The 23965-nt window shown below is 40.5% G+C and overlaps 1 protein-coding gene across 3 annotated transcripts in view; it reads left to right on the top strand.

The window, feature by feature from the left end:
• The window catches only part of LOC144755246 (scavenger receptor cysteine-rich domain-containing protein DMBT1-like), a 735795-nt gene that overhangs the window by 478413 nt on the left and 233417 nt on the right, over positions 1 to 23965 (top strand). For all 3 annotated transcript variants that reach the window (XM_078643989.1, XM_078643988.1, XM_078643987.1), the window contains one exon: positions 7023 to 7061. In XM_078643989.1, coding sequence (XP_078500115.1) covers positions 7023 to 7061 — 39 coding nt within the window. The remainder of the gene's footprint in view (positions 1 to 7022; positions 7062 to 23965) is intronic.

The following is a 23965-nucleotide window of genomic DNA, read 5'->3' as shown; positions in this document are numbered from 1 at the left end:
TACACTGAGGGAAACACTGATTGCATTCGCCCATCATTGGGAGAAGGCTAGCTCACACATAAACAGGACAGCGAGGTACTTACCGAGTATTCAATACTCTGTGACAATTGAGAGCTACTCGCATGCCCATCAGTACACACAATGGCAAATATGTTCACTGGTACTCACAATAAGAGATAGTCCGCGTCATTAGTACTTTGTCATTAGTACAGTGGCAGGCATGGCCACACGGACAGCGAGATACTCACACGACCATCAGTAATAAGAGTCACTAGTACTCGCAATGATTGACATGATCACAGGAACTGCGGTACTCAATTCAATTCAATTCAATTCAATTTCAAATCTTTATTCGGTGTTGTGTAACAACTATAAAAGCATACATAAACATAAAATACAGTTTCTATTGCATATTATACAATTACTGAGCATAAAAGTTAAAACAAACTTAAAATATAATTCCAAAGATATACAAAAAGTGCAAAAAGTGACTTATATTGTTATACAAGCGGATCCACAGAAAGTAATTAATGGATTATAAGGCATGTGCAAATTGTGCTAAAGTGACAGATGTAAATTAAGAAGTGCATATAATTCTCCACTTTTATTTACAGTGATTAACTTTGTAAATAAATACAAAAAGTTTAACTTCACAGGTGTAACTTTTAAAATATCATTAATTTTCTGGCGGCAATACTTTTTAAAATATAGGATGCCGTAAAAAAGCAGATATCAGAACTTTCCAATGAAAATAGCAGCATCAAAGCATTTTTGGTGGATTGAACATTATATTTTAAGAACAATGGCTTCAGATGGTATTTTCTTAAGAAATAATAAAATTTGCAGAACAATAAAAAATGGCAGTATCTTTGCATGGACATATTGTCACAAGGACATACTACACTTGTGCTTCTTTTCAAAACAGGAAAGGCCACTAAATGATGTACAATTCCTAACCTTAAACGCGTTAGAACAAAGCGGTGGGAAGGTATGGTAACATCGTCCAAATATAACTGAAAGCCTTATATAAGGTTTAATTCTTTGTAAAACACAACACAACTGCATACTCTGGTTCGCTAAAGATATCACAATTAAATAAAAGGCTGTACCAGTATCGTATGTGGCTCAGCCACGGGATGCGAGAACTGTGGTCGAGCTTAATACAGTCTTTTATTATACTTTGTGTGAATGCAGTTTCAGGTTTTGCCCAAATAGATGCCACAATAAAAGGGGGCGGAGTCCTGCCAAGTCTGAGATGTATTTTAGACCCACTTCTTGGTGTATTATTTCAGTAGAAGCTGACGGTGGTACACACAGTAGACTTTTAATGAATGTATTTTCGTCATGCTGTAATGATTATTCGAGATGGTAACCCCATACTCCCGCACCGTAAAGTGCGGAAGATACGCACTTGGCATTATATATAGTTACCATATCTTTAACTCTTCGTGCACCAACTTTTGCAGCGAAGCGGAAAATGCCATTTACATTCCTACTCATTTTATGGCGGATGTTATCAAATTCCTGGGTCCATTTCCCGTTTCCTGCAAAAGTTACCTCTAGGTAACAAAATGTTTTAACTGTTTGTATTTTTATTCCTTCTAGGTAAAAGGCCTTTCCTGGTTTAGTTGCTGGTTTTCCGCACGACATTACGAATGTCTTTATTTTATTAATACTGAGTTTCCTGTCATTAATAAAAATAGTATCTATGAGATTTCACTGCGTCACTTTTAGGACGCTGTTGCGTCAAAATCTTGCCCCTGCCTCACAGCAGGCGTAAGACTGACGCAAGCCCTTTCACATGGGGCTTTCCCCATGTGAAAAGATTCATTGCTGGAGTTGCGTCACTTTTGTGACACACTTCAGCAATGCGTCACTTTTGCGCCTACAGATACGTCAGAAATACTGACGTATCTGTAACTCTTTGCGACATGATGCGTCATATTATAAATATGACGCACCAATCATGTCGCAGGGAGAGCGCAGTGAAAAGTGACGCATCACTGTTTTCACGCAGCGATGCGTCACTTTTCATAAATGAGGCCCCAAGTGGTTTTTGGCAGTTAGCCGGAGCAGAGTTTTAGGTCACAATGTTCACACATGCCTTGTATGCTGTACAATTTATATACCTTGGCAGGGGCATGCTGTTTGTGTGCATCACCGCTGTTGGTTATTGATTTGAGTCAGATTGCACTCCAAGCCAAAACTCTCTAAAATAAATCTGAATATCTGCGCTTAGCAGCACTTTCTTGCTGAACACGGCGCTGAGTGCACTGACATGTTCTCCCTTACCTGCAGCATCTTCAGTGCGCTATGTACGCGATGGGTGTGTGGCCAGAGGAGTGGCTGGTGTGCGAGTGGTCAGCGTGTGCAAACTGGTGAATGCGGCAGCAATGCCCGAGTTTAATGGGAGGTCAGTAGATGTAAAGTTTATGAGGGTGTCGTGACTGCATGAGGACGTGTGCTGTTTCCATGTGTGGCAACTCCATCAGTCGATACAATAACATGGGAAGCCTTTGCTGTTACATGCAGGCATTTTTTACACAGAGTACTACTTGAAATGCATTCATATTTTGTGCAATTGTTTTATAGTGGCATTTCTTGCATGAAAACAGAAACTTGATTTAAGGAAATAGTGTCATCATATTGATGTACAGCACTGCACAGCCAATGAATGTATTTGTTGTATAGTTAAAACCATTACAAATGTATATATCAGTGTGTTCAAAAGTTAATATGGGCAAATGATAACATCAGCATAGGCAAAGATTTTCTTCTTAAGCTCATACAAATTGGCAATTTCTTATATGATAAATAATTCAATTGTATTGTTTTAATAACCTTTCTGCTTTCTCAAATTTGCTTGAAAAAGCACCATTTGTCCACTCTTTTTTCAAAATGTTACTGGTGGGCCCAACCCTTCCGAGCCCCCTGTTGGTTGTTTGGGCTGGCTCTCTACGCTTGCTTGCCGCAGTGCAGTACAACAATAATTTTACACTCACCATTTTCAAATGTCACCAACCGCCACTGGGTTTAATGAACCATTGTTGGAAAGTGAATTATTAGTAGGGGCAAATGTATATCTGCCATTGGCAATAAGGCCACTAATACAGTATAGGGCTCACAATAGGTCTTATAAAATGATTCCTATGATCAGTTCATGGTAGCTTGGCTGTGAGCGGGCAGGCTGAACTTCAAAAACAGTATGTAATGCAGTTAAAAACACAATTTCAGTAAATAATTAAGTAACAATACAAAATAAAAATCCAACACCAATGTATAAACATAGGAAATATTGTTATCTTTAAAATAACAACACAACAACAAAAGTCCAATGTAGGGATCCGGAGATATGATATTTAGCAATATCTCGTACATAGAAACCTATAGTGCCTTATTGGCCCAGGGATCTTCTCTTTCTCCTTTGCTATTTAACCTCTACATTTCCCCCCTCATCTTTGCTCTTCAGCAGCTGGAGGTTACCGTGTACAATTACGCCGATGACCTCCAGCTCATCTTTGACCTGTCCACTTCTCCTCTTTCTGTCTCTAACTTTCAGTCCACCATGACTTTCATCAGGGACTGGATGAACCACAACCATCTTAAATTGAACCCGGACAAAACCGAGTTGGTTCTCACCGGTGGTTCGTCCAGTCCCTGGAATTCCCGATTCTGGCCCTCCTCTCTTGGTCCCTCCCCCACTCCCTCAACCACAGTTAAAACACTGGGGGTTAAAATCAACAACCAGCTCACCCTCCACTCACAAATTAGCACTGTTGTCTCCTCCTGTTTTCTCACCCTCCGAACTATCCGCTCTGTTTCCCGTTTCTTTTCCCCACAGGCACTTAAGTTGATTATGGCCGCACTGGTGATCTCGAGGCTAGATTATGCCAATGCCATCTACAACGGCATTCCAGCATATAGCCTGCGGAGACTCCAGATGGTTCAGAACCAGGCGGCCCGGCTGGTCTATGGTCTCCCACGGTATCACCATTCCACACCCCTCCTCAGAGAGCTTCACTGGCTCCCTGTTAAGGAACGTTCCCTGTTCAAGACCGGCTGTATGGTCTTCCAGGCCCGTCAAGGCACTGCCCCTGCTTTCATTTCCTCGTTACTAAATGAATACGTCCCCACCAGAGAGCTTCGCTCTTCCTCCAAATCCTTCCTCCAAATCCCACGTTTCAAACGTAAAAAGTGGGGTGGATCCAATTTCGCTACCCTTGCCCCCACTTTTTGGAACTCCCTCCCTGATCACCTCCGCTCTGCAACCCAGTATCTTTCTTTTCATAAAGACTTAAAAACGCTTCTGTTCAAACAAGCCTTCCCTGTGTAATTCCCCCTTCTGCCCACGACAGGTTTTATTTTCTTCAGGTGTCGAACTATCCACTAGCGCCAAGAAACCGTATGGTGCACGCTGCGCTTTATAAATGTTTTAAATTAGAAATTAGAATTATTGGGACGTCTGGTCACGATAGACCGGGTCAAAGTCAAAGTTTCAGGTTGACCGCGATGAAGCCCTGGATGGCTACCCCTTGCGGTAGGTCTCTGTCACAGTTTTTACCTTCTGACGTAGAAACTTTTTGGGTGATTTTCTTCCAGGGGTTCTTGGAGCTCTCAGCCAGTCCGGATTCAGTGAGGGTTTGACGGATTGCCATCCGACAAGCTCACAGTCAAACTTGTGGAAGTCCGACTTCTAGAACGGCCCAGTGGGACAAACCAAGGATCCAGGCTGACACGCGGTAGAAGGCAGGCAGCTTGGCTTTCGCAGTTATTCACCGTCACCTTTTTTTCATTCGGGCTTAGAAACTTTTAAAGAGCTTTTTCTTGAAGGGTCCCTCAACGCTCTTCACAAGGCAGGATTTGGTGAGAGTTTGCCCGACTCGTATTTCTTCTACTCCCGGACAAACTCTGGAAGTAGAACCTACAGAGCTTTTCTAGCGGGACAAACCTGGACGGCATGCGGGCTTGTGGTTGAAGGCAGGTGGCTTGGCTGGCCAGGTTGAGTCGGTCCCCTATGGAGCTTTTTTCCAAAGTTGCTCTAAAGTTCTCCAACATTGTGGAACTTCTTTCTGAAGCTCCCCAAAGTGTCCCAAAATGTCTCAAACTCACTCACAGGTTCTGGAAGCTCCAAGATGGTCCTTGAAAGTTGAGGACTTTAGTTCCCACAATCCACTTGGACAAACCCTTCCAAATCCACTGATAGTTCTCCAGTTTGAGGGTTCATGGTGTTGATGTTCCAAGTGAGCTCTTAAAACCTGTAGCTTGCAGGGAGTCCACTCTTTAGTCCTTTTACAGCAAAGTAATCCACAGGCTGTAGTTGCAGATGGTGCAGAAAGTGCAATATGCAGAGTGCAGGGCTTTAGAAATGCACGTCAAACTTGCAGCATGGCCGTCTTGCTTTCTTAGGTTTCAAGCAGCATATCTGAGGGGCTCTTTCATTCTCAGATACTTATTCCAACTTCTCTGGATCAAGCAAGAGGTCACTCCGGTCTAATGGGCTGCAGGGTACCACCCAAAGGTCTGACCACTTCCTGCAGAGTGTGGCACTATTTTGTCCCAGAGTGCACCAATTCTTCCAAATTTATAATGGCTGATTTTCCAGCAGGGAGAGATGAGCTGGCTAAACACACCTCTAGGATGGCTAATCTCAATAGTCTCTCCCCCTTGACACTGTGGTCCTCCCCTTCCCTTAAAGTCCATTGTTTATCACTCCTCCCCCTGCCCTGGCATTCCTGTGCATCAGGACACTGTGGTCCCAGTAGAGTAGTTCAACCCCAGGGGCTCTTTAACACCTCTTCAAAAAACCTGGCTAATCCACTTAACTCTGACCAATCAGGACCGACCACTGGAAGGCTGAATTTGGGCTTACGAACAAGAAAGTCTTATAACTTCTTGTATGTACCTTTTAGGAGAAATTCCACAATGTCATATTGTTGAGTTTATTAATACCATCTGGTAAGTCTTTGAATGGGGCTTTTAGCTTTCGCCGATCAAGAGTTATTAGTTAATAATTTTCCCTCATGTTAACTTATGTGGCAGGGAGTTTTGAATGGGGAAAATGACTTGGGCCATTTTTCCAGCACCAGGGCTTATAAAATATATTTTATAAGTAATCTGCCTATATCTACAGGACTCCCAAGCCTGGTATATCTAAGGTAGACCTTAGGGGTTCTGAATATGCAGAAATATTGCAGATCTTCCCTCCGCAGTGCTACTACCATCGAAGTCGATTTTGGGAATGTCTTTATCACCAATGTGGGGATGGAAATGTTGCAATTTCACTTTACCCAGGGCATATAAAACTCATTTTTATAAGGGTCAACCTTATAGATATCTGGACCTCATCCCTGGGACACCTAGGGAGGCCCTGGGGGTACCTAATATGCCCAAACATTGTAGGTTAACTATTTCAAAGTGTTCCAAACACAGATGTGGAGTTTGGGCATAATTTATTTTTTCAAGGCAGTCCTGCAGCACAGGGCTACTTTTAAACTGACCTCAGGTCCAGCAGTGCACACATGCAAGTGCAGAAAAAGGGCTGCTGGCCTCTACACTACCATGCCCCATTATACACTAGGGGCTGCGAGGTAGTTGCAATCTTCCTGCCCTAGTATGCTCTAGGGCCCTATGGGGTAGGTCATGCCAATCACAGGGGTACCCCCAACCCGCAGTGTACCCAAGTGTATGAAAGTTTTTTTCACAGCATTTTAAGTGTTTCTCAGCATAGCACTGGCCCTGGGCCTGGTTAGGCAGAGCCCAGGATCAGTCAGAGTCAGTTACCACCAGTACCAGTCAGCAAAACGTTGGGGGGTGCCCAGGATGACTTTGCAACAACCATCCATGTCAGTGCTGTCACTGGGGAAAGGGGAGGAAGGGTTGGGTGTTCTATGCATGCTTATGTACTGACTAACCTCGAGACTATGGACCTACCGATATGGTGACGTCCTCTTCAGGTGATACTGTGTGCTGAATATCGCAGTACTGTCATTTGGTAACCTTGCACTTTTCTTTTGCTGTCGTAGGTTCCACGGTCTCTAGTTCTGGACGTATTCAGCATGACGGTATGACATGTTTAATTTTTCCTCTGTCTCTCATGTTAACTGCAGTGTCATTGAATGTGAAAGTTGTACACTGGAGAGGCATCCTCTCAATGGAGGGGCCTTTGGAAATGTGGCTGTTGGGCTGAAGCACATTGTGTATGCTGCTTGGAAGATCGGTGGCATTGAAGGATGTGACACTTTTGTCGAAGCGTGGGCTAGACATTGCACAAGTGAAAATGTGTGGGATGTGTGACATACCAGTTGACAGTCAACATGTGCATAAAAAGAAAGAAACATGCAACGTGTGAAAAAGACGTTGGAGGACATAAGCACACTGCTCTGTATCGAGTCAGTAGTATGAAGTACCTCCTAGTAAGTATAAGTGCCCCTGCATAATTTTACACTGATATCTGAGGAGGTACTTGTGACTAGGCTAGGACAGAACTTCGAATACACCAGAGAAATTGAAGCAATTTTGGTAATTCTAATTTACTCTGATGCGGAATTACCGATAACTACACTATTACTCCGGTAATGCAGTTAAGAGTCATTGTTCTCGCTTTTTGCATTCTGCTGTATATAGCGCTTTTTTTTGTACAAAATGTATCCTTGCTTCCATTTTGCAAGTGAGGAGGCATTTTTGCATTAAGAAATAGTGCTAAATGTAGAATTACTCTTTTCGTGTAATTCAAAGCGTAGGTAACTTCACGTAATTACACTCCACAGAATTGTGCGAGTTACCGCCCCCTACTTATGACAACATTAACTATAATCCACCCGACCCACTCAGCTATACAGTTTCCTAACTAATAAAAATAATCAGTTCACATAGAGTGCCTTTGTATATTACCTGAATGCTGGTCCAGTCCTACCTGTGCTACTGAACGGGGGTTGGTGAGCCCTGAGATCCTATAAACTTACTGCTCTAATATTGCACTTTTTGGATAAGGTTAGAGTCACAGCGAGAATATTGAAGAACATCACAGAATGCCATGTTTTATTAATGCTACAAGGGGAGACATCCCATAGCCTCTCCCTTCCTTCACTCTTTCTGGTTCCAAATTAATATTTTTGTTTTTTAAAGTTTAAGTTTATTGAAAAAAACTGAGTAAACACAGGAAATATTTCATATGTAATGAGATACAACATATTACGATTATAATCTTTAGCAAATAACAATTTATAAGAGAGGGAAAATGACAGAACCTATGGGGGTCAGCTAGGAAGGGAGGAAGAAACAAGGTAAGGGAAAAAACAATATCATTTTATAACATCAAAATTAGAAATAACACCTGAACTCTATCTCTATAAGCATAAAAAAGGGGGTCATTTTAAAATATCCAGCAAAACTGTAATAAGCAATACAGCAAAAGGAGTAACCATGAGAGCATATGTGAATGAAATATATAGACAAACAAGTGCATTAGGGAGGTTTCCGGACTTCATCGGAAGAGTTAACCAGAATAGCATTAGCTGAGATAATGCTTGTTAGATAAGAAGATAAAGGGAGTCATAAAAGATCTCTTTTAATGGATAGGGATATGGGAACAACATAGCTAGTGTCTAGTCTGTGATGAAAGCAAACTGCATTCACCAGGCTCTGAAGGTGACTTTGTCTGCCTGTTTCCAGTTGAAAGTTATGTAATGGAGGGCTATTGCTAATAATAAATCAACTAGTTTGGGGTTGGAAGATGTAAGGGGCCAGGAGGAGAATAAAGATCCTAAGAAAATGTTAGTAGGTGAAAATGAGATTTGAGTTTTAAAGATTTTGTTAATTTGAGACCACACTAATTGCCAGAAATGAGAAATAGGAGGACACTCAAAAAGCATATGTTTAAAATCAGCACGTGAACAAGGACAGGACCAGCAAGCATAGGAGGAATTTGGAGAAAAAGAAGCCAGTTTTGCGGGAGTGAATAAAATGCGTTGGTAAATGAAATAAAGGGTTTGAGAAGTGTTGGAAGCTCTGGATGTCTTATGAATCTTGAGCCACAGCTTATCCCAAAGGGGATAGTCCAACATTCAGCTAAATCTTTTTCCCAAGCCAATTAAGCCTTTCCCTTGTCTCTATTAGAGGAAAGAAATAAGCATTTATATAAAGATGAAGCCAATGAGGAAGCTGATAATAATGGAAAAATGTTGAGCATCTGGAGGAAGGAATGAAAGTAGGTGGTTTGGAATGGAGATATTGGGAAAGAGAGGGACAAATGAAAATATATTTAGCCTTACAGGAAGTTGGCAAAGAGCATTTTGCTTGGAGATCTGAAAAGGATATGGGAACATTATCGATTACTAGCTGAGAGATCCAAATCAGTCCCTTGAGTCTCCACGTTTTCCAATATAAGGTACGATTTTTAATGTGTAATAAGTTATTATGCCAAATGGGCTGTTGATTTAACAAGGAAGAAGAAGGATATGAAGAAGGAAGAAGAGGCGCCATGATTGTATGTGTATGAGCGATGACAGGAGAATGAAAAAGAGAGCTATTATTAGTAAAGCAAAGGGATTATTTAAATTCAAATGGGGATATAACATATTTTTCTATATTCAACCATATAGGAGGATGAATACATTGATCATCAGAGAGCCAACATGAAGATTGTTTTAATGAGAAGGCATAATGATATGATTTAAAGTCAGGAAATTTAAGGCCTCCAGAAGACTTATCAGCCTTTAGAGCCAATAGGATAATTCGAGGAGACTTGTACTTCCAAAGGAATTTAGTTAAGATAGAGTCAATTTTCTTAAAGTAGATTGCAGGAATATGCACCGGAATCATAGAACGAAGATAAAGAATCTAAAGGAGAGAGCATCATCTTGATGGAGTCTAAACGTCTCCACCAGGAGAGAAAAAGAGGGTGCCAGCAATCAATAGAGTCAGCAAGAGTCTTAATAATATGATCAAAATCTAACTTTAATGTGTCTGGGATATTTTAAGAGAACCACAAGCCTAGATATTTTATCTTAGAGATTTGCAAAGAAAAGCCTGTTTGTATGAAGTCTTTTTTAAGACAAAGTATATTTAAAGGAAGAACCTAACATTTGTCTGAATTGAGATGATAACCAGACAGTTGAGAGAAAATGTCAACTTGAGATAAAAAAGCGGGAATGGAGGAAGACGGATTAGAACAATATAAAAGAATATCATCCGCATAAACGGATAATATTACATGAGATGCATCGAGTTGTTAACCTGTAATCTTAGCATCTAACCTTAAAAAGGGTTCTAATGCTATTATAAATAAAAGAGGATATAGGGGGAAACCTTGACGTACTCCTCTAAAGAGTGGAAAGTAGTCTGAAGTTTCGCCATTACAAATATAGAAGCTCTGGGACCTGACTATAGTATAGAAATAAGAGATATTGGTTTAGGAGGAAACCCTATCCATTTTAGTGCCTGAAACATGAATTTCCTATCAATCCTTTCAAATGCCTTTTCTGCTTCTAGTGCTATAGCAGCAATGGGGTAATCAAGAGAGGATGCTTTAGTAAGAAAGTTAAGAAAGACTCTGGAGTTGTCAGATGAGAGGTGACCTTTTACAAAACCTGATTGCTCCAGGCCAATGAGGTTAGGCAAAATAGGATCAATTGGAAGAGCCAGGATTTTTGCAAAGATCTTATAATCCAGATTAAATAAAAAAATTGGCCAATAATTTTTGCAGAGAGAAGGATCTTTATTCTCTTTAGGTATAAAACATATCATGGCCTCTCGAAAGATTCCAGATGATGAGCCAATAGTAATAAATGCATTGTAAAGTGATACAAGATGAGGGAGTAGGAGATTCGCAAAATGAGCATAAAATGTAATGGTAAATCCATCCAGACCCAGAGCTTTCCCTCTTTACAGTACCGAGATTGTGTGGCTAATTTCAGATAGAGTGATATCTGTTTCTAAAGAAGAGAAATCCGTATCGTAAGGAGAAGGGGGTTCAAAAGATTGAAAATAAGCAGACAGAACATTTAAATTCGGTTGCTGTTCAGGAGTATATACATTTTTATAAAAAGAAACAAATTCATTCAAAATATTTTATCTTTATAGAGAGATGTACCTGCATCATTCCGTATAGATTCTATTTTAGTCTGTTCACATCGTATTTTTTTATTAATTCACTAACAATTTCCCCATCTTATTTTGGCCCCCATAGTAACAAGCACTACTTTTTAAAAGATAAGAAGATGCAGCTTCAGTTGATATTTTATTAGAAGTGAATTTTGCTTCGATAAGTTTCTTTAACGTGGATTCAGAATTCAGGTGGTATTAAGTGTATTCAAGTTGTTTGATCTTGGCAAGCAATTGGGAGTTTTTAGTTTCAAAAGCTTTTTTCTTTTGTGAAGCTGGCGGCAGCTTTAAAAGAATCCCAAATCATTACAGGAGAAGAGTTTGGGGTGGAGTTAAAGGAAAAGAATTCAGAGGCAAAGGTGGTGAATTGGCTTGTGAAAGTAGGATCAAATAATAACACATTATTAAAAAGCCATCTACCTGCAGGAGGGGAAAAAGGTATCAATTCAAAGTTAAAAAAACTGGAGCGTGATCTGATATTAAAATAGAGCCAATTTTAGAATGGGAAACTTGTTGAGATAAGGATTTACTAAAAAAGAGGTAATCTATATGGAATTGTGAGTGATGAAGAGGGGAGTAAAAACTACATTCTCAAATATCAGGGTTGCAAAGCCTCCATTTATCAACTAAGGCTTTGAGGCGTACAGAGGAAGTAAATTGTGAATGCATCTTTGTGTTAGAGAATTTAACAGAAGAATTTCTGTCTAATAAGGGATCAAAAACCTGATTGCAGTCACCACCAAAAATGATATACTCATCATCAAACAAAAGCAGTTTATTTGATATATGACTCCAAAAAGTATTAACAACATGGACTGGTGCATATACGTTAAAAAGAACTAGAGGTACTTGATTTATAAGCATTTTGACAATTCCCCAATGACCTTCTAAATCAAATTCTTGGTGGACAACTGAAATCTGATATACCTTATGACACAAGAATGAGACTCCATTTTTCTTACCTAGAGCAGGGGAAGAAAAGACATTGCCTACCCAACTTCGTTTCTATTTAGACGCTTCAGTATCAGATAAATGTGTCTCTTGAATTAATGTAATATCAGCATTTAATCTAGCTAGATGAGTTAATACACATTGTCTTTTAATGGGGTTATTTACTCCTTTAACATTCCATATTCCAACTCTAAAAATAAACAATCAAATTGAATGTGAACAATTAATATGTAAACAATATTAGATTTAGAAATATTGCTGAGAGAAGGAAGAAGATTAGATAAGAAGAGATTGAGAAAGAAATTCAGGAATGAGGAGTGAGAGGGGAGATGTTTAAGAAAGTTATTGTAAGGTATATAAAAGCGAGAAGAAAAAAGGATGAACGAGAAGGACAGGAAAGGAATGAAAAATAGTAAAGGAAGAGGATAAGGAAAGATGGGGAGCAAAACAAAAAACCATAAAGGGAAACAAATCAAATATAACAAAGGACATACCACATGAAAACAATGAGAGCGGGGAGGAAGAGGCCACATGGGAAAGGCAGCACACTGGATGGAGGACTCTGGGAGGGAAGACAGATGGGAAATATCCTCCAGGAATAGCACAGGAAATATAAATCGAAGGACCACCAAATCGTATCTATTAAAGAGAGAAGGAAAAATGTTACCAAAAAACATTATGACTAAACAAATACAACATGGAGGAAAATAAAAAGCCGTAACAGTAAATAGTTTGAAATGGTCAATAATCTTTATGACCCGAGGAATGTCCATGGATTCATCTCTAAATATGTTTAAAAAAATGCTGAAGTAGAGCTGGGTCTTCATAGCTGCTTAGCGCTGGGACGCCCACGGGTAACCACGCGCTTAATAAATCCTATTCCATTCCATTCCATTCCATAGTTGGTTGTTTTTTTGTTATAAGTCACCTTGAACAAACATGGATGAAATAAGCCATATCTAGCATTCAGAAACCGAAGAGCAGGTCTCATGTCAAGGAACTTCTTTCGCTGGTCCGCAGTTACCTTAGCATAGTCCTGAGCAAAGTAAAGATTCAAACCATTCCAGGATATTCTTCCTTTTTGTTTAGCAGCATAGAGGACTTTCAGCAGGTCTGTATATTCTAAAAAATTCAAGATAACTCCTCTATGAGGATGAGGAAGCCGCTGAGGAAAATCGAGGATCTTGACCCAGGCGGTGAGCACGTTGAATATTCAAAGGAGATTGTTCAGGAAAACCAAGTAAAGTTGGCAAAAAGGTTTGAAAAAATACCAGTGGATCTGAACCTTCGAGTCCCTCAGCAATGGCATAAATGCGTAAATTATTATGCCTATTGCGATTTTCCAAATTTTTAAATTGCAATTTAAGCTGCTGTATTTCTCTATACATGCTTGGGACCTGATCAGTGTTTGCCTGAACAGAGTCAACTCGTTGTTCCAAGTCCTCAACCTTTTGTTCCGTATGCAACCAATTATCCTCAAGACTCTGGAGCCGAGAGTTAGTTTCTGCCATGTACGGTTTGAGGGAACGGATTTCTTCTAGTAAAAGTTCCATGTATACTGAGGACGAAGGATTCGTAGGCGGAGGAGAATTTGCTTTGAATCGCTTGCCAGAGGGAGTTGATACAGAGGGTATCTTAGAAGTTGGCTTAGAACTTGAACGAGGCATATGAGGAGATACACTATTTGCTGTATGTCATGGGCTGCTTCCTTCATATTTTCTTGTAGAATGCTAAAGGAGTTGTTATCTTCTAATGTCGTACAAACAGACTGCTGAATATGATTGCGATTAAAACGAGGCATTGCCATCCAAACTCAAGTAGAAGAGATAATGAGTAAAGTGGTAATGTCAAAAGTAGACAGCTGTGTAATTACATCCCACAATAAAGAAAAAGTGAGGGAATATTAGAGGCCAAGTGCTATAAGGTATTCACTTCAGTCATGCATATCATCTAAATGCCAGGCATAGGCAGGAAAAACAAGTATAAAATGGGATAAAATTCGCCAAAAACGGTGACAACATTGGACTAAATGAAGTCAAAGCAGCTGTTGAGAAGAAAATCACCTCAGAAATGCAAGCGGGGTACGGGAGGAGCGGATGAAAGAACAAAATGGCGGCCCCAGCTTTTCATCAAGTCGCAAGCAGCTTACAAATGTGGAAAAATGCATGTAGCGCTCACCTCATCTAGCCACGAACAGCACCAGAGAGGCAGGGGACATCCCCAAACATAATTCCGCTTTTGGGTGGTCCGGAAGTTGGGAAATTGAGCCTGGAAGGAATTCGGCGTGCTACGCCGTCACGGAGCTCGCGCGGGTCAAGGTCATTTCCTTCGGTGCTCAAGCCACGTCCTCCCGAATTATTTATTTTACTCAATAAAGAAATGCTTACCTTTAAACTTTTTACTACTTCTTTAAGCATTAACAGGAATTGCTGCACTGTGTCCACCCCTTAACTTAAATTGCTCTCTTTTTTAGCTGTAACCCCCACTACTATTTTCTTATCATTTTTAACTGTCACCCTCCCATACCATATACTTTACCCTTCTGAAACTATTTTAAGCCCTATAATTTATTTGTTTTGTTACTTATTTTTGAATGTTTTTGTTGTACCGATTTATTACTGTGAGATTTTTGTATCCAGAAGTAATTACACAGAGAAAAGGGCACATCACCTTTAACACGTATTCTTGGATGTATTGGGGAGGAGTGGGGCATCCACAATTTAAAAGAATATTTAATTCACGGACGATAGATTTCATCTCCTTGCTGGCAATAAATGAACCTTCATAATGCAGAAGACTGGCTGTAGGGTCACACCCCTATAAAGCTATGCACTATCGCTAATTGAACACAGACCGGCATATTCGGCTTCAGCCCGGTGCTTTCTGAGGCTATGTGTCAATCAACGAGGGCGCCAGCCACCCCTTCCTATATTGTGTTAGGGTGAGATTAGCAAATCCCACTGATCTCACCTCCTACTGTAATAGGATAGTAAAAGGGTGGGGCTCCGAAGAGGCTTAAAAAGCACTGCGTCTCCACAGTGATGAATGGACTCCATGAATTTGGGAGGGAGCTTTGCTCTAAATAATCTGTCCACCTGCTCTCCCAAAAAGCCTCGAACTGCGAAAGAGACCTGGCACCCCATTGGTTGCCTGGCTACTCTTGTCCCTTCTTCAACCGCAGCAAAGTCATACAGTATCTTAAAGTGAAAAAGAGTACCATCACGCTCTGTTCAGCTGTAATTCATAAGAGAAAGCACATGTGAAATTGTGCGCATGAATACTTTAAGGAAGGTTATTTCAAGGGGCGTGGCTTGCGCGCCGCTTTGGAATGGCGGTCTGCGCTTGAGCTCCGAGACGAGCGAGGGCCGTCGGAGGTTCATCTCCGTTTTCAGGGACCCCACAATAACAGAAACGGAGCCTCAGATGTCGGAAGGTGTCGTGTACCTCTGGAAAGTCCTTCCTGCGGTCTGGAGCTGCTGGTACCTGCTATTTTGACTCTTCGAGGTGGCGCTCGGTGTTTCTACGAGCGGCCGCCATTTTGTCTCGCCTCACACATGCAGTTCCGAGTCTCCGCACGAACGGAGGTACCATGGTGTCTATTTTATCCAGGATGCGAATACTCAATTGGTGGTGATGAATATTGACTTTTGCAAGCTGGTAACGTTTTTTTTTTACGTTCTCCATGATGTGTGGCTTGCAATGAAACTTTTTTCTTTTCTGCATTTTGTTTTACTGTGCCTTTCTTCAGAGCGCCTACAGTGCCTTTCAATAACATTACCTGCTCTTTGAGACCCTATTTGCTGTCTTCTTAGTTTATGCAGGCATATTCTTCATATTGACAGGATCCTGACTTTACGGTGTTTGAGATTTCACGTTTTTGTGCATGTAAGACCGCCGCTATTTATGGCTTTGCGATACTTGCTGACTCTGTGCTCTCACATTTTTGCTCATTCTTGTTTATCTCTCCTTGCCTACTGAGTACACCAATATCCTCGTGCCCTCTGCTTTTCCTCAGTTCTCTGAAGTGGTTGTTTCTCCTACCTTTGCTTTTGAAGCTCTATGGCGGCCAACATGGGCTTGTCGCAGACTGCTAAAGATTCAAAGGAGTCGAAAGCTTCTCTTAAGAGACTCAAACAAGTATCTCCTACACCTGATTTATCTCAAAAAGATGCTAACTCCACTTTAGAGGCTATTTTGACGCGTCTCAATGATGTCCATGACATTGCGCAATCTACCAAAACTAATACAGATTTACTACAGGTGGAGGTATCAGCCATCAGGAATGATTTTAAGGCTCTATCCATTTGTGTTTCTGCCACTGAGACACGTGTTAGTGGCGCAGAGGATTGTATACACAAGCAATCTAAAACTCTTTCACAATTAGAGCGCTCAATGGCGGCATTGCGGAGGGATCTCACTGAGCAGGAGGACCGTAATCGCAGATCCAACCTGCGCATTTTTGGCCTTCCTGAAGAGGCCGAGAAAGGTGCTCCGTCTATGATTGACTTCTTATACCAATGGTTGCCTTCTACTCTGCAAATTTCTTTTCACAGAGACTTTGAGCTGGAACGCGCACATCGTGTCCCCTCTTTTCGCTCTAAATCTGCTACGCAACCAAGGGCTATCATTTTTAAGCCACTGCGTCATCAGCACACGGAACAAATTTTGGCTCATATGCGGAAGATTAAAGTTGTTTCTTGGGAAGGCCACCGTATTTCAATTTCTCAAGACTTTGCCAGAGACACAGTGATAAGGAGGAAAGGCTTTCTCAATCTTCGGAAGCGTCTATCAGAGATGCATATCCCATTTTCCTTCTCGGGCCCTTCCAAATTTCGCATTACCTTTAAAGGTCGCTCCAGAATCTTCGACGAACCTGCTGATTTGGCCTCTTTTTTGGATAATCAGATGGAACTACAGATGGAGCTTCAAATGGAGGATTTGCTTGTTCATGGTGCTTCTGGCACCTGATGTGATTCTTCTGCTTTACTTGTTTTTTTCTTGTTTCCGTGTCTATTGAGCTTACCTTTTTAGACCTGCGTGCTCCATGGTTGTTGGTTCGTCAATGGCTTTCTTTCGTGACTGGTGTTATCAGTCAAGTTTTTGGATGGTGTTTTTCCTTCATTTTGGTGTTGTCTCCTTTCCATTTCTATGATGATGTCAGTTGGCGTATTAAGTTTTTCTAATTGTTGTCTTTTTCTTATCAGTATAGTTGTGCCTCTTCGTTTCTTACCGGTTCTCCTTCACCTTGATGTTGCTTTTTCGCTTTGGTCATGTTCTTCCTTCTTCCTTATGGGTTGTTCCTCTTGTCTTCGTTTCCTCCATCCTTATTGTTATATTTGGCATATCTCATTTCTATTTCCTTGTTCCACTCTGTAGTACTCGTCTATTTTTTGGTTTTTTCTCTTCCCCCGTCCGTGGTTGCGTAGTCTAGTTTCTCACCTGATTTGTACTTGGTTCTTCCGTTTTGTGTGGTTGTTCTACTTGTATGTCTTCCGTCTTATTGACTTCAACGTGTTTTGCGTTGTTTCGTATTCTGGTACAAGTCTGGTCGGAAGTTTATTACTATCTATTATCGATAGTGGTGTTTACCTGCGCCTCATATGTTTCAGTTAATGTATTTTGCATTTATTTATATGCTTAATTAGTTATTGTTTTACTGTGTAGAATGCTTTACCAATATTACTGGCTTTTCTATTTAGGACTAAGGTAGTGGATTTCGTGTCTACTATATTTTTAGTGTATTTCTGTATCATATATGGTTGTGTTATTTTTTCATTGTTCCTTCATGTTTATTTTAGCTAACTATCACGAAGTTTATATACCTTTTGCATGGTGATTAATTGCTTATAACTACCTTTACATATTTATTCTCTATATAGTTTTGATATATATTTACATTGCTATTTTCATTATTTGTTCTGCCTCATAAATACTTAATATCTTCCTTTATCGGGGCTAGTTCCTTGCAAGTTGTGTACTTTTCTTGTATTTTATGATATGATCTTTTATTTTTCATGCACTCTTTGGTCTCCTGTTATCCCACTTTCTATTATTATGCATTCCACATGTTCCTGCATTTTCGTATCAAATTATTATAACAAGGTTTCCATATTTAAGGACGGTTAACTAATTGTTTATCTTGCATTTTTCCATAGTCTTCTTCAGTATAGTATAGTTCCTTGTATTCATCTAGCATGGTGCTTCATTAATTGGTCTATTGTCCACTTTTTAGTGCCTTTCTCTATCTTTTCTCATCTATTTCTTTATACTACACCCTGTCGTCTTCTCGTGCAGTTTGGTTTTTCTTCTACTCTTTCTTTCCTGCTATTTATACTGATGGTTCACCTTTGCTCTATTTACTTTTTGTTTACTTTATTGATATTTTGGATGTTTCTTTCTTTATAATTAGATATTTCTATGAATAAGTCTTGTTATTACATTTATTATATTAGATGTCTACTCTATATGCTACATGTATAGTAACTTGATATATGCGTATTCATTTTCTGGATTTCCGTAATTAATTGTTTTTCTTGTTCTATACTAGTATTATTTTATATTTTAGATGCTCCTTTCTCCTAATTGAGTACTCTCAGTTCTGGACTGTTTTGGGGTTCTTGATATAGCCTGTGATCATTCCTCGTGACGGTCCCTTTGCTCACCTTCCCACGTTCCCCCTTGTATGAATTTGGTCTCTTTCAGACCTCCCCTGCTGGTTCTTCTCTTTCTTCTTTTTTCTCCTCTCTTGTCTTTTTTCTTTTTTCGGATTTCCTCCATGGACTCTCCCTCTTTGACGTTAATGACTGATGTGTGCATGCTTGTCTTCGTGCTGGTTGATTTTTGTTTTTCATCTATGGATTATGTTATCTTTTTCTATTTATGTCTATGTCGGGGTTGAATGTGTTGTCCCTTAATGTTAAGGGTTTAAATCATCCTGTGAAACGGTCAAAACTCTTAGATTATTGCAAATCTCTCTCTTCAGATCTTGTCCTTTTCCAAGAAACAAAGGTCTCTACCAGAGAGGCGATATTCCTGAAGAAGGATTGGGTTTCAGATGTTGGTTGTTCCGATGCTTGTGGCAAACGAAATGGAGTCATTACTTTAATTTCCAAAAATTCCGGTTTATCCATAATCTCGTCTGATCACGATACTGAGGGTCGTTGGCTATTAACTAAGTTGTCTGATGGTAATGCTGATCTTTATGTTATGAACATTTACGCCCCTAACAAGGATGATCCGTCCTTTTGGAAAACGGTTACCAAAAAATTAAATGATACACCTCATTCTGGAAATCTTATTGTTGGTGGGGATTTTAATCTACCAATGGATCCCATTCTCGATAGGAATTCAGCTTTTCACTTTCGACCTCCAAAATCCCATAAACAAATGCTTAACATGTGTTCCATAACTCATCTTCAGGATGTATGGCGTCTTCACAATCCCACTGGTAGTGATTTTTCCTTCTTTTCTTCACCTCATTCTACCTTTTCTCGTATTGATTATTTATTGGTTCACTCCTCTCTTGTTTCGTCTTCCTCCTTTCCGCTTATTCACCCTATCTTGATTTCTGATCATGCCGCGGTAACTTTTACATTGTCGTCCTTTGCTCCTAAGTCAAGAACTCGCTCTTGGAGATTAAATACAGAAATTTTGCATGATACTGCTCAGATCGAGGAGTTCTCTAGTGCAATTGAAACCTTTTTCCTTGAGAATGAAGGCTCAGTCTCTTCCCCAATTGTCCTCTGGGATTCGTTTAAATGTACTTTCCGTGGCCAGGTTATTAAATGTATGTCAAAAAGAAATGCCGCTATTAAAAAAGAACTTACAGATCTGGCGACTGAAATAAAACAGTTGGAATCTACCTTTCGACATACTAGGGATACATCCTGCCTACAGTCCATTAAGCAATTAAAATACACATATAATACTATTGTTACCAAAAGAGCACATATTGGGGTTCAGGCTCAGAAATCCAAAAGGCTACTGTTAAAAAACCGAGCTGGGAAGATTCTCGCGGCTACATTAAAATTTCAGGATTCTTCCTTTAAGTCCTCTCAAATCTCTTCTATTACTGATCATTTTGGTTCTAAAAAATTTCAGACTGAGGAAATTCTTGAGGTCTTTCGTGACTTCTACAATAATTTATACACCCCTTCTAATCAGGCCTCTTTTGAGCAGTGTCAGGACTTCTTGAAATCTGTCCCGGTGCAGTCTGTTTCCGTGGAGGATAGCAACACCCTGAATGGTCCAATTACTCCTGAAGAAATTATTGCCGCAATTAAAGCTACTCGATCTGGGAAGGCTCCGGGGCCTGATGGCTACCCTATTCTGTTTTATAAGACTTTTCTTCCTGTGGTTGTTCCCAAGTTTCAATCTGTCTTTGACACTTTTATTAAGGATGGGTCTGTTTCTGGCACAGCGGCTGAGGCTACCATTGTAGTGATTCCAAAAGAGGGAAAGGATCATTCTGATCCAAAAAAACTTCTGTCCTATTTCCCTTCTTAATATGGAAGCTAAGATTTTTGCTAAAATTTTGGCCAAGAGATTGGAATCCTTCATTCCTAAACTGGTACACCCCTCTCAAACTGGTTTCGTAAAGGGCCGTCTTGCGCGGGATAATATACGTACTTTTTGTCATATTCTCGGATCGGCTAAACGTTCTCATCTCCCAGCCGCAGCTCTTGATGCTGAAAAGGCCTTTGACAAGGTTTCTTGGCCCTTTCTTCGTGCTGTCTTGTCTGCACATAATCTTGGTGACTCCTTTATTAATATGGTCATGTCCCTATATTCTCAACCTAGAGCTAACATCAGAGTCAACGGTGCTACTTCATCCTTTTTTAATCTTCGTCAGGGAACCCGACAGGGCTGCCCTTTATCTCCACTTTTGTTTTTACTGTCCATCGACCCTCTCCTTAGATTGATTGAGCTACACCCTGACATTAAAGGTTTTTCTTTTGGTCCTCATCGTGTTAAAACTGCTGCGTATGCGGACGATGTCCTTATTTTCTCGGATGATATTGCCTTGGCTATTCCTGCTATCTCGGACACGATTTCCCGTTTTTCACAGGTTTCAGGGTACACCTTAAATAAGGATAAGACGGAGATGTTCCCCTTGAATGCCTACTGTTTTTCTACGCATATGGGCTCTGCTGGTTTTAAATGGCAGTCTAAGCAATTAAAATACTTGGGTATCTATTTTTGCTCTACCCTATTGGCTACAATTACCTATAATGAAACCCAGTCTATCCTTAAAGTACGGCGTCTTTTGGACACATGGTCTCCAAAACACATTTCCTGGTGGGGTTGCCTGCAGACCCTTAAAATGATGATTACACCTATTATTAATTTTGTATCCTCTATGCTCCCGGTAAAGTTTTCGGACTCCTTCTTTCATGAAATTGATGTTCTGACTTCTAAATTTTTATGGAATGATAAACGGGCTAGAATGGCATATAAATTCTTGCGGAAGCCTTGTGATATGGGGGGTTGTAATTTTCCGGATTGGGAAAAATACCAAACTGCCTTTTTGGCGTCTCAAGGAGCTCTATGGTTCTCTTTTCCCCCTCTCCATGTGCCTTCTTGGCTGTTAATAGAACAAGAATTGGCTTCCCCTTTACCGACTGCTTCCTTTTGCACTGCATTCACCTTGTCCATCCCATTCTCCCGATCTATTATTTTAGATACTCTTGCTGCGGTCCGGAAGGTGGACAAGAAAGTGGCGATTCCAATCCACAAATCTAGGTGGTCGTCTATTTGGCGGAATTCTAAAATTATAATTAATATTGATCCTTCCCTGATATCTTATTGGGCTACTAAAGGGATCTCCCTTGTTAAACACTTTTATGGTCCTGATAATCAGCCACTACCTTTCTCCTCCTTAGCTCGACAACATTCCTTAACTAATTTGGATTTTTATACTTTTCTCAAAATCAAAGTAGCACTTGCTAAGGTGCGTCTTCTTCCTACTTCTCCTACGATTACTCTTTTTCAAATTTGGATCAAAACTGGTCATGTGGCCTCTAAAATTTATAAATTTTTATCAACGGTTTCATTACCCACTCATACGATTGCCCAACAAAAGTGGTTACATCATTTTGATCACAGTATTACTGACCATATTTCTTCAGACACCTGGCAGATGATTGGTAAACTTTCTCTTCGCAATAAAATCGCCCCATCGTTAATGCAATCTAAATTTTTCTCTGTCAACCTTCTGCATTGGACTCCTGTCCGCTTACACTCGCTCAATCTCAAAGATGATAACCTATGCTGGAGCTGTGGTTTAATGACAGGTGACTTTCCGCATATGTTTTTTGAATGCTCCCTCCTCCAACCCTTTTGGGACCTCATTCACAAACACCTCATGCTTATCTTTGGTATTAGGTTCACACTCTCATTCCCATTAATTCTATTAGGTCCATTAGCTGCCCCAGTCCCTCTCCCCTTGGAACCCATGGAATTACAGCTCTTGGACCTCCTATTGACTATTGCAGTGAAAGTAATTCTTATGGACTGGAAATCATTATCCTCTGTTTCTTATCATACTTGGTGGGCTTGGGTTTCCTTTTTACGAAGTGCTCATACCTCGGTTGACCATGCTCACCTTTCTCCATCTATTGCTAGTGGGGTTTGGACTGCGCTGGATAATTACATGGAGTTGTCTTCAAAGGGGTTAGTTGACCAGTATCCCTTTGATTTGTCTGGTTGAATGGCGTCTTGTTTGTAGGGTTAGTTTGTTGGAAATCCTTCTCTCTGTCTTTCTTTCTTTTCCTTCTTCTCTGTCTTTTATCTATTCTTCTATTCTTTTTCACTCTTCTTTTCTCTTTCTTTCTTCTGTCTTTGCTCTTTCCCTTGCTCCCCATGATTATACCAATTGTTAGTGATACTCTTGTTGGTGGAATCTGCCTAAGTCACTGCATTTATCCTACCTAATTCTTTTTGCTGTTTTTTGGCAGACTACTTTTATCTATTGAATGTATTGGATATGATTCATTTTTGATTGTCCGCTCCTGATTACTACTTATCTGCTATCAATTGTATCACTGTTGGACCTGGGCCTCTTGGCAGGGTCATCCCTAAACTTTTTGCCTTCCTCCAATACTCTTTCTGACCTGTTTTTGTTGGTTTAATGACTCTGGGCACTTTACCACTGCTGACCAGTGCTAAAGTGCATATGCTCTCCCTACTGTAAAGTGTACATGTGATTGATGTCCATGATTGGTTCATTGGATTTACTGTTAGTCCCCAGTAAAGTGCACCAGGAGTGCCAGGGCTTGTAAATGCCAATACTGCTAGTGGGCCTGCAGCGCTGGTTGCGCCACCCACAGAAGCAGCCTTTTAAAATGTGTCTAGGGTCTGCCATTGCAGAACCTGCGTGCAGTCTGGTACTGTCATGCTGGCTGGGCAAGTGCACACACTTGCCAGCCTCTAAACCTTCCCTTAACTTCATATTAGTCACCTCTATGGTAGGCCTGAGGGCAGGGTGCATTGTAATTGTAAGGTAGGACATGCTCTGATGTGTGTGGCATGTCCTAAATAGTGAATTACTGCCAAATTCGTTTTTCACTATTGTAAGGCTACCTGTTCCCTTTAGGCCAGATGGGCTGCTGGAATTATTACACTCTATAATCCCAGCAGGCTCAGGGAACTTGGTAGAAATTAATGTTTAGTATGCCTGAACTCGGAATAATGAAATACTTCTTTTAGTAAAGTTTATTTTAATATCCTGTGTTTGCAAATGCTACTTTTAGAAAGCTAGCATTTGCTTGTCTAACCATTTCAGCCCGCCTCTGCTTTTGTGTGTATCTGACTGTCTGAGTTGTGTGAGTGACAGGGCTGCGAGTTGACAGGTTGTGAATAGCAGGATGGCACCTTAGTGGGTGGTGGGAGTTTCCCCTGAATGATGCATCAGGCT

Source organism: Lissotriton helveticus, chromosome 5_1 (assembly GCF_964261635.1).
Source record: "Lissotriton helveticus chromosome 5_1, aLisHel1.1, whole genome shotgun sequence".
Classification (NCBI taxonomy): Eukaryota; Metazoa; Chordata; class Amphibia; order Caudata; family Salamandridae; genus Lissotriton; species Lissotriton helveticus.
Note: the sequence above shows the minus strand (reverse complement) of the source record. Positions and strands in the feature narration are given on the sequence as shown.